Genomic DNA, 12,357 nt, shown 5'->3' on the forward strand with positions numbered 1-12,357 from the left:
TTTACCTCTCTTAACCGAAGATTTATTTGTACATATCAGTAGAATAAATATTATCCCCGTGAATAGCTAGACTAAATTTTAGTAAATTAACAGTTCGTTTGCTGAAAAATAACTTTGCTGAAAAATTTACAGTTAACACATACATCACCCCACTTAATTAAACACAAGTAAGGGTGGAAGCCACTATATCCCATAATCTGGGATACACAACAATAGTAAGGGCGGAACCACCAAACCAGGACACACACACAAAGAGTCAGGGCGGAACTAGGGACACACACAAAGAGTAAGGGCGGAAGCACTCTTGCGTCACATAGATGGGTTAACCCATTTAAGCATGAGCAGCAGACAGCACTGTCCCCTTTTGGATAACTGCCCGCAGCTCACCCACATACCACAACGAAAATATAGTGAGTATTTTCTCTGAACTACCACTGAAACATCCTTTCTACAAAACAACAAACTTACTAATGCAAAACCCTCGTCTCGGTCTTAGCGCCATACGAGAAGACAACACTTATTCTTCCCCTGCTGGATCACGGTCATTTACTTTTACTAAGGTAGGGGCCCAAATAGCCATTTCTCCATCACATTTCTATCACACCATTCACTCCACTGGGACATCTGGAAACACCAGCAGGTAATGATGTTTTGGCGCCATCATGTGGCCAAATTTGATAATTACATCATAACATCCTATATTTTCTATCTAGAAGTAACAAAAAAATTATCTTTAGTAAATCAGTGTCCTACTAATAATACTTGCTACATTATCTATATTAACACTATCTTTTTTACAGTAGCCCTACGTTACAGTAGCCCTATTAGCTAACTATATAATACATAAATGAAACCACACTAAAAATATTAGTTGTGCTCACACACCTATTCATATATTAAAATAGTCATTTATAATTACCCATGCCTTGCATTCTACTCTCTCCAAACCACAGTACGTCCAAACTGATATCAGGCTTACTATCAAATCACTTACAAGTAGCAATTCGGTATCACAAGGCTCTTCATGCGGTAAAAAGCACCAACAATAAAAGTAAGTCTTGTTTGGTTTCTTTTACCTTTTCTCTTTATTGATTAATTGTAAAGATTAGTCTAACGTGAGCCAAGGTTCTCCCAGGTCTGCTTTGCTGGGTGCACCACCCGGCACTTTTTAGCACCCACACGGCTGTTTTTGGGTGGTTACTAAAGAGTTTGGTTACAATACAGGGGCTGCCACCCACCTACAATTTCTTCCCACCCCGCTTAAAAAAAAAAATTCTGGGTTGAGCACTGCATATACCGTATTTTTTGCCGTATAAGACGCACTTTTTCTTCCCCAAAACTGGGGGGGGAAAAGTTAGGGCGTCCTATACGACAAATGTGTTATAAAATAATTAAAATAAGATACTCACCCGATACCCGATCCTGCGTGTGTCTCTGGCTGCATGCAGCGTGTTTCTCTTCTCTCCTCTGCCAGCATCATGTCTTCTGTCTGTAAAGCGAAAGAAGCCGGCACGGTGGCACCTGCTGTTCCCTGTCCTAACTGCCGTACAGTGGAAAAAAAGCACAGCGTGATCAGAAAGGGAATTTGAAAGGCACAGAGTGATCAGCAAGGGAATTTGAATGGCATATGAGTGATCAGAAGGGGAATACCGGTATGAATGGCACATGAGTGATCAGAAGCGGAATAATCTTTCAGAATCTTTTTTTTCTGTATTTTCCTCCTTTAAAATTGGGTGCGTCTTATATTCCGGAGAGTCTTATATGGCGAAAAATACAGTATATATATAGATTATTAATACTGTATATCGTTATAAATTCTAAGGTCCCCCCTTAACCCTGAGGAAGCCTGGTTTGGGCAAAACACGTCCGGTAGGACACCTTACCGCCATCGCTAACCCAGTAGACTACACCATATTGCTATTTTTTGCAAAACTAGTGGTATATTTTTGGCCTAGAATTCATTTATAGAGACACAGCTCTCAATCTTTTAAATAATGTTGTTGAAACAATAAAATTTTGTGTTTTTAAATTTAACTCTGGTTGCCCTTCAAAAGCTTGCCTTTCCCTCTCTCCCTCTTTCTCTTCCTCCCACAGATACACCATATGTAACCACAGGCTGGACAAATAGCAGTCCACTCCTTTGATTATCCATTGGGGCTATTCTTTCGGGTGGAACATATTAGCAAACTTCTAGAAAAACATATAGCTTTTTCTTAAAGCAATCTATAGTAGTTGCTTAAATTACTTCCTGAGGGAGCCAATTCCACATTTTCAAAGACTTTACATTGAAGAATCCCTTCCTTATCCAGAGCTAAACTTCTTTTCCTCCAGACGCAAAGATTGCCTTCTTGTTCTTTGTAATGATTGTCAAGTGAATAATTGGGAAGAGAGTTCTCTATATAGACCATTTATATATTTATACAGGGTGATCATATGCTCTCTTAAAGGTCTCTTCTTAGGGGGGGAATAGATTCAGTTCACCTAATCTCTCCTCATAGCTGAGCTCTGCCATTCCTTTTATTAGTTTAGTTGCCCTTCTCTGTACTCCCCCCAATTCCACAATGTCCTTTTTGTGAACTGGTGCCCAAAACTGGTCAATGCTTTGTACAGGGGCATGATTATGTCTCCATCTCTGCAGTCTATTTCTCTTTTAATACAAGAAAGTACTTGCTAGCTTTAAATCCTAAATATGAACTGCACCTGGCCCGCCACCGCATTGAAATGGCGTCGCTACTACAATTCCCATCCTCATTCGCGTCTATAGACCAGCGGGCTCTCTGCCTATGTGTGGCCCCACATTGGACTGTTTTATAGACGCATATATTGCCGGGAATTTTAGTAGTGGCGCTACTGGAGCGGGAGTTTCAGCGGTGGGCCACTCATAAGATTTAGCTCCGCATTGGCCGCGTCTGGCATTTCCAGCACTTCCCCTCAGCTGTTCTTTTCCTTGCTACTCCAAGGCATGGACTTAAATGGTTGGATTTTCATAATAGAATATTGTTAGCCTGTGCAAGGTTACCACTGAAATTTAACTCAGAAGGCTGCAAATAGAGAAAGAGGCATAAGATTTTTTCTTAAATAAAATTTAAAAAAAATAATTTTTATGCCTCTTTCCCAATTATAAGCTTGTTCCAGATTGAATGTGAAGCAAAACCTATTTGTTTCCATGAACCATGAAAACGGTTTATATCTAATAAGAAGGAAAAATGTACTAAATGTTTAAATAAATTTCAAGGTTGGCCCGCGACTTTGTCTAAGTTTTTAATTTTGGCCCTCTGTGTATTTGAGTTTGACACCCCTGCCCTAGACAGTATGAAGCATGCTTGTTGTTAGCTCCCAAGTGCAAACACTTACATTTATCTTTATTAAATTTCACTTGCCACTTGTCTGCCCAATCAAACGGTACATCCAGGTCTGCATGTAGATTATAGACATCCTGTATGGACTTAATTCCATTACATAGTTTGGTGTCATCTGCAAACACAGAAATTGTACTTTTAATCCCAAACTCTATATCATTAATAAGGATGTTAAACAGTAAAGGTCCTAACACTGAACACCACTAATACCCTCAGACCATGCAGAGTATGAATCATTAATCACTACTCTCTGGATGCAGTCCTTAAGCCAGTTCTCTATCCATTTGCAGATTGACTTTTCTAAACCTATTAACCTTAACTTGCATAATAACTGTCTGTGGGGTACGGTGTCAAATGCTTTAGCAAAGTCCAAGTACACTACATCAACTGCTATTCCACTGTCTACCTGTTTACCTATCGCCTCATAAAAGGAGAGTAAAATTGTTTGACAACTTCAGTCTTTCTTGAAGCAATGCTGAATAACACTTATAATATTGTTTTCTAGCAGAAACTCCTCTATGTGGTTCTTTATCAAACCCTCCAAGACCTTTATAACTATGGACGTTAAACTAACCGGTCTGTAATTACCTGGTAAAGACATTGCTCCCTTTTTGAAGATAGGACTCACATTGGCCTTATGCCAATCCATCGGTACCATGCCAGTGATTAAAGAGTCTCTAAAAATTTAGATAATTGCTTTGAAATATCAGAGCTTAGCTCTTTGAGGACACGTCCTGGTGCTTTGTCAACCTTAACTTTAATTTTGCCCAACTGTTTCTCAATCATATCAATTTTGACCCATTGTGAACCATTTAAGGCAGTGACATTGCTATTAAGAATCTGGACTTGAGCTCTGACATTTTCCTTTGTGTACATAGAGCTGAAAAAAAAAAAAAGTGTTTAGTATATTTGCTTTTTCTTAATTCCCAGTTACCAACCCAGAGACATCCTTTAAGGGGCCTACATGCGCAGATCTGATCTTTTTGCTATTAAAATATTTAAAAACTGTTTTGGGGTTTGCCTTACTTTCCTTTGCAATCTGTCTTTCATTTTGAAGTTTTGCACATTTTATCTCCTTTTTACATCTTTGTTATATTCTATAGTCTTCAAATGATGAAAGTGGTCCTTCGTTTTTCATCCTTCAGCCTATATTTTTGGAATATTCTTGTTCTTTATGGCTTTTTTGACATCAGCTCTGAGCCACATAGGTTTTAATTTTAGCCTCTTAAACTTATTACCTATTGGAATATATTTTTTCAGTGTGCTTTTGTAGAGCAGGCTTGAAACATTCCCATTTCTGTTCTGTGTTCTTTGAGGACCATATTGTTTCCCAGTCCATATCACAGTGAGCTGCTCTTAATAATGGAAAATTTGCTCTTAATAAAATTAAATGTTTTTATCTTTCCTGGTTTTTCTTCCTGTTTACAGCTTACATTAAATGAAATCATATTATGTTCACTGCTACCCAGATTCTCTTTTATTTGCACATTTGTTATAAGCTCTACATTGTTAGAAAGAGCTAGGTCCAGCAGAGTATCATTTCTACTTGGGGCTTCTATAAACTGTACCATAAAATTATGGTATTAAATTCGTAAACTCCTCCTTTTTGCTGTTCCTGTAGTGCCATTACTCCAGTCAATGTTCAGGTAGTTGAAATCTCCCATGATTTAAACCTTTCCACTTTTTGCTGCTTTTTCTATCTGTGCTAGTAGTTGGTTCTCTTTTTCTGCCTTAGCACTGGGGGGCCTATAGAAGACTCCCAATAATTGTGTGTTATTCAACCTCACATTCAACTCCACCCATAATGCCTCAACCTTATCGCTTGCTCCATCAACAATTACTTCTTTCACATTCACTTTCAGATCACTTCTCACATACAGACAGATACCACCAGCCTTTCGTTGCATTCCAGTTCTTATGAAATAGAGTATAACCAGAAATGTTGACAGCCCAGTCATGTTAAGAGAAAAAAAAGCTAGCAAAGCTGCATGCAAGTCAGTATTCTGTGACTGTGCCAGGGCTGTTAAGGCTGCTACCAAGAGGTTGAAATTTTATCTTGGCGTTTCTCTGTATGAAGCCCCTGTAAAAGAAGATTTTGGCTGAATAAAAACCCCATATTATGGAAGATGAAGGCACATGAACATCAGGGCAGAATTACCTAAAAAGCACTTTGTTGCAAACTATAAAACTGTATCTGCAGTGCAGAGCAAAAGGCTAAATGTAACTGAGCAACATCTGGGTGTTGGATTCTGAACAAAAATGTGGTATCCCCGGAAGTGGCCCTAAAGGAATCCATAGTGACTGACCTGGCAAATCTGAGGGAATCAAGTGATGCAAAACTACTGGGTAGGCTCAGAACCACAGAAAGGTTGCAGTCATTCCTGAATTTACTAAAACAATCCATTTTCCACAATTTTTAACCCCTGGGGGCTTTAGCACTTTTGCACATAAAATCTGTAGTGCTAATTGTATCTAGACTCTCCCAGAAAGTCTACCTTATAAAGTCCCGGAGAATAAATTTTACAGTGTTTTGGAGGTTGCAACTTCATTGTGGGCCCATTGATAAACAACAGTTGGTATATGAGAAAGACCTTTTCACAAGTTCTTTCAGGCCCAAAGTTGGAGTAAGAGCGGAGAAGGCAAGTGGTTTAGCAGAGCCTAACCGGGATCTGGTCAACAGGCCTACATTCTACAACCCCTTTTGAGAGGCTTTAAAGTATGAGCGCCGTTTATGAGGGGGCAAACTACAAATTCTTTAATGTCCCCTTTCCCAACAGCATTTTTTTACCTTTATATCTCTTCTGTATGGACTTTCCCCTTTTGTTTAGCTGTAAGGAACTTAAAAGAATACATTGTATTTTCAGGTATGTATGATCATCTGACAGCACTGGTGCTTGGCCCAGTGCCATCACCAACTTAAATTCAAGGTAAACTCACTCGATCCTTCGCATAATTCTTTGGTGAATAATAAAAAAATGAATTATCAATCATGAAAAAATAATGCTTTTATAGTCTTATGCACAGTAAGAATAATAGATTATTAATAACCCACCAGCCTTCCAGGTCATCATCAACTCCAAACTCAGGGGTATCTCTCATGTTGACATCACTTGTAACTCCTACAAAATAAAATGTTAATGTTATACTCAGAAAATAAATTAGTACTAGTCAAGCAATTAAAGAAAAAATAAAATATTTTGAAAATTCTGCTCACAAACTTATGAGCTAGATAATACAAAAAAAATCAAGCTATTACCATAGTATGTAAATTAGCATATATCATCTTTACCTTAGCAGGCTGCTTGCATGTTCAGTTGCCTCACTGGCAGAATTATACTAAATACAAATCCTGATAACATATTCCAACTAAGATACAATTTTTTTTTTTTTATTGTTGACAATAGGATTACAAATCAGAAACCGGCTTTTAACATGTTTCTTGCCAACATGAGTTCAAAGAGTAAGCTCAAATTAGGCTAAAAAAAAAAAAAAAAATAAAAAAAAAACAAAAACACTGAAAAGTTCATCTGTCAGGTTGTACTCAAACTGCCAACAGTATAGAAGTATTATTCTAGATGGATTATGCCGTTATCTTCATTGTCACACTTACCTCTTCCTTGCTAAAGTGCAAGCGCCTCTCTCCTGCGCGTGCGGGCAGTTTCAACTCTGGGCGTACCTGCGCTCCCAAGTTTTAGATTCGCCCATACCACTGAAAATAGCCTCTTAACCATCCCTGGCTTGTTAGCTAGCTCAGACACAGCACTCAACGTTCAAGCAACTTGTCTCCACTAGTGCCGGGCCCCCTGGCTCTGCTGAGCAGTTCCTGTACACCTGTTTGTTAATTCAGTGCTTTCCCTGTCCAGCTCCTGTGTTAACCCCTTGTTGCCTAGTCCTGTGTCACCAATGGCCCCTGTGTCACTGATGTTTATTTTCTGGATCCCTGGTATTTGACCCTTGGCCTATGAACTGACCGTTCTTGTTTGCCGCCTGCCTCGACCCTGGCCTTCCTTGACAATTCTTCTGCTTAGTGATTTGGTATCCTGTATCTTTCTGCCCACCCTGGTGTGCCCAAGCAACGCAACCTAGCAGTAACCAGCAATGCAACATGCTCACCACTAGAGGCTCTGGAGAAGACCTGGTTACTGCTTAGACTCGTGTGTTGGCGCTTCTTACGGTTCACACCATTTCTGTGCATGCCGTAGCGCCCCCTAGGAGCCCTGTGAAAAAAAGACTACAAACTGGACATTTCATAAAAATAAATTAAAGTCCTTGTTATGCACTAGAAAGTAACATACCACACTATACACATATTATGCATCGGGATAACAAAATCTTCAAGCATACTCAAACAGTATGAATAGGAGTTATTCAATAATAATGCACCATCCAAATATATGTCACAAATAATACACAATTCAATTTCACACCCCAGAAGTTAGCGCACACCTTTAAAATGGATAGGGTGCTGTGATCACCACCTTATGTAGCACAAGGAATTGAACACAGTCCAAAAACAAAAAAACATTGTATGCTTATGCAGGTCATTTTTACACTTCATAATAAAACCACCATCAAAACTATCAAGAAGGAATAATTTCTTTATCCATATCCTTTCCAGCCATTACCAGCTTGAGTTATAGAACATGGATAAATATCCAGAATTTATTCCCCAACCAAACATCTGACACTGCCAATTTAAAATGATATGCTGTCCACAGAAATCTCCAAATGTTAATGATGAAATTAAGCTCAGAGTATCAAATAAAGATATAGGTCCAAATTATAACCCAATAAAATCATTTCTTTAGATATTCAAATTGAGATGAGATGCTCAGGCATGCACAAAGGAAGCACCGAAGAAAAAAAAAAAAAAAAAAAAAAAAAACGTTTAGGTACTTTTTTTTTCCTTTCTGTAATCTTATCCAAATTTACCACCCCTTTATCTGCAGGCCTAATTCCCATAATTATCCTTCAAACTTGAACTTTTTATTCCAATTATGATACACAGTAGTATGGGTCTATCCCTTTCCCAATTTAAAATTTTATTTACATCAACCAACACCACGTTCCTAAATTTTTCCACTTAATTAATATTCATTATTTGTGTTTTGAAAAACAATTTCTAAACCCACTGGAAATATACTTTGTTGACTTTTCTCATTCTAGGTGGGATTAAAAAAAAAAAAATATATATATATATATATTTTTTTTAATTTTCTTCTATATTTATGATCATCAATGTTTACCCTAAATTTATTCATAATATTTTTGGAAGCATTCTTTAAACCCAATATTAGGCTTAGGCTACGTACACACGTGCAATAAATATCACTGGAAAAAGAACCATTACCAACTGATCAATGATTATTCACAAATATTTTGAACCATCATATGGTGAACAATTGTGTACATGCTGTAACAATACGATTTTTGAAAGATAACGTACACGCGCACGATCGTTTGAGCAATGCAGGAAGTGACGTGTACTGGAGGATGCGACAAGAAATAAAGGTTCCGAGTGGCAATACAAAAAGAAAGTGTGTACGAACGATCGGTCATTTTTGTCAAGGAACGTTCGTCCTGCAGACTGTTCACTTGCCTCTCTCTGCAATATGCCTTTCCAAGTCTTCTCAAGGAAGAAGAAAATAGCTTTTGCTACAGTGTGTGTGCTAAGTGAGGAGCAAGATGAACATGATGTGCAAGGACAAGCTGTGAAGAAGCGCAGGGTTTGGTGTAAAGATTGGTTGATGGACCGAGACACTGTTACCAATGAGAATCTGCTATGGAACTACGCTGGACATCCCCAGATGACTACAAAAATTACCTTAGAATGTCAGATGTGTGCTTCCAGAAATTACTTTCCAGTGTGACCTTTTCTACAGAAACAAGATACCTACCTACCTGGGAAAGTCTATACCAGCTGAACAGAGGTTGATCGCCACTGTAAGATACCTTGCCACTGAAAAATCTCTTTTAACAATGTGCAACTTTTTTTTGTAAAACTATAGCACAAATTATTTATTATTATTTTTTTTAGTAATTTATTTTTTTTAGTAATTTATGCAATACAAACAGACACAATATACAAAAGAAAAGCAGAGAAAAAAATCAAGTTCCTTATATTGATCTTAAGGGGTGACCCCAATCAAAACAATAAAACAGTATCCAATAATTAAGGTCAGCGTGTATGTGTTTAATAAAAAGTATAAATCGCAATGTTAACAGAAACATAACTACAATAAATAGTTGTGAAACATTAACGTTATAAATCCATATATTGGCGGTTTTCATAGCCCAAACTATAGTCACTTGGCTGAACTGAAGAAGGGCAGTGGCAGTGCTCATATTGGTGGCTTGGAGGGTAGTTAGATCAGGAGGGGGTGAGGCTAGTGTGGGTTGAATTGCTGCATTAACCCTTTGGTGGCCACATCAGTGACCATCAGCTCCACAGCACATGCTTGTTCTGGGGTCATCTTCTGGAGTTTTGCAGCAATGCTGAAGGCATCAAACTCATCCCCTTTATGGCTGAGTATGGTCATTTCTTGCTGCAAAGTTCGCTTATTTTCCAACTCCTTTTTTGGCTGACGCTGGAAGTCATCGGAGTTGATGTTGCAGTAGGTGGAGTCTCCACTAAGTCACTGGAGGAAGTCTGCAAGAAAGGAAAGTTTCCTGATACACCTGAGGAATGGCTTGCCATCGCTTCAGATTTTTAACAGTTCTGGAACTTCCCTAATTGTGGAGGAGCAATTGATGGGAAACATGTAAGGATCACCCCACCAGCAGACAGTGGATACTTCAACACAACTGGGCAGCGGAATGGCAGGATAGCATGACAATTTAGAATTGACCACAATGTGCGTTTCACTGCAATAAAAATCTGTACTAATGTACTAACCATGTTTTCAAAAATTGTACAATAAAAATGTTTGTTGGTAACTTACCTGGGTCTTGTGTCATGAAAATATCAGCAGTCTCATCAATGCTCTGTGTACATTCCCCTGCATCATTGTTCTCCTCTCCCAGACTCCACGCTGACAGAAGACATTTCTTGTTGAAGTACCATAATTTAGGTATGTATACATCTTCTGCGCCGAGATCTGACCTCTGTGAAGCCTTCACACTTTGTTCAATTCTTTTATGAACATGGTGCGCAAGTTTTGGATCTTGGCCTCAGGATTTATGCTTTTGCAGATCTCCACCATAGCATCGTAAGCCTTCATCTTTAGATACCTGTTTGCATACTCTCCAGAATTCACCTTTCACAGACAGGGATAGGATCTGTAGGTTTTAATGAATTCACGGATGAAGTCTGGGTTGTTGAACGCATCATAGGCCACGATCTCTGGAAAACAGAAAAAAATTCCATTAGTCACCTTACACCACCACACACTGAAATACAGAACAAGGACAGGCAAAGCAGCAAAACCTACCTTATGAGAATGTTCCAAGAAAGAAAACGATCCCGGGAAAAAAATCGTAAGAACGAAGGAACACCCATGGACGACCTTAAACTGTTGATTTCCCAGCACACCTTGCATTTCCTGTCCTGTGACATCCTATCCTGTGCTTGCGATATTTAGAAAACGTGCCAGAGCCAAGTCAAAACATCAGAAGATCACCACCCATGAGTCATGCCGAGATGGTGGTCATGGTGAGCTTCCTTGACAAGGCTTATAACGATGGCAGGAGGGCATTTTATCCACATTCAAATGCCCGAAGGGATCGCATCTTGGATACTGTGCAGAGCAGGCTGGAGGAGAAATTTGGGATTGTGTGTTCCAAGGACCATCTCTGTAAGCGCTGGTCTAAGTTGGAAAATCGCAAGAGGGTCATGCTTGAGGATTTCAGACGTCGCACTGCCAAAAAACGTAGGTGCAACTATATGTTGATTGTGCTTATTAACTACAACAGGTGTGTTTGGGGAGGGGGCAACCTGTATTTTTGATATGTTTAGTAATTTGGGTTTGTTTTTAATTGGGACCACAAAGTTTAAAACAGGGAGGCAGAGCCAGAGCAGGAGGTAGAGGTTCACCCTGAACATGAAGGTAAGATATTGCCAAATACTCAAGCCTAAAAATATATCAAGAACATACAATAGATTTAGTTTTTCTTTCTACAGATTTGATTATTGCTTCCCCTACACAGCCTATGGAGGAGGAAGTATGTATGGGGTGCATACTGTCCCCTAGTTCAGATGAATGGGCGCGCAAAGCCTCCCGGGATGCCTGACGAAGGCTCTTCGATGCTTCTTCTGCGTGTGCCCGAGATTGGCAAATTTTTTTTTTATCCTACGTCACCCGATTTTGTGTCTGGGTCGGGTGATGTAGGATGAAGAACCCTGAAGAAGAGACGAAGATGATGGCATCCAGAGTTCTGATTCAGGGACGATGTGGGACCAGATGCAAGACACCCCTGGATGGATAGGACTGCCCTGCGGGATTAAAGGTAAGCGTATTTTTTTTGGGCAGTTTTTAGTTTAGTTCCTCTAACTGCTTGTAAATAAATTTTTACTTAGGAAATCATGTAAATGTTTTTATTGTGTTATAGATAAAAAAAGGCACAAAACATATCATGTACAGGCACAAAACATACCATGTATAGTTAAGTGCTGTAACATATACACAGACATATTGACCAACAAAATCATGCAGGAACACCTGGCTAATAAAACATTAGCCAAAATGCAACAAGGACCGAATTTGAACACAGTAAAATCCAGACACTGGTAATAAAGAGAGAAATCCAACTCCTGAAACACCCCTGGAGTGCACAGTTGGAAGTCGTCAAAGGATAAATGCAGCAAGAAGGTGGCATACAAAAAAGAAAAAGGGCAAAGATTTTCAACTAAATCTATACAAGTGTAAAAGCATATAAATCACATGCAGACAAATAGTACCCTCCATGCATTATTATTAATAAACAGGATTTATATAGCGCCAACATATTACGCAGCGCTGTACATTAAATAGGGATTGCAAATGACAGACTAATACAGACA

General features: G+C 38.9%; 1 protein-coding gene across 3 annotated transcripts in view; it reads right to left on the reverse strand.

Annotated features, from left to right (window-relative positions):
* The window catches only part of OIP5 (Opa interacting protein 5), a 38,426-nt gene that overhangs the window by 22,527 nt on the left and 3,542 nt on the right, over nucleotides 1-12,357 (reverse strand). For 2 of the 3 annotated variants that reach the window (XM_072412071.1, XM_072412070.1), the window contains exon 2: nucleotides 6,412-6,478. In XM_072412071.1, the coding sequence (XP_072268172.1) occupies nucleotides 6,412-6,478 (67 nt within the window). Of the gene's footprint in view, nucleotides 1-3,354; nucleotides 3,475-6,411; nucleotides 6,479-12,357 lie in introns of all 3 variants that reach the window. The other variant, XR_011920899.1, reaches the window with a different exon arrangement.

The sequence above is a fragment of the Pyxicephalus adspersus genome, chromosome 5 (assembly GCF_032062135.1).
Source record: "Pyxicephalus adspersus chromosome 5, UCB_Pads_2.0, whole genome shotgun sequence".
In the NCBI taxonomy this organism is placed as follows: Eukaryota; Metazoa; Chordata; class Amphibia; order Anura; family Pyxicephalidae; genus Pyxicephalus; species Pyxicephalus adspersus.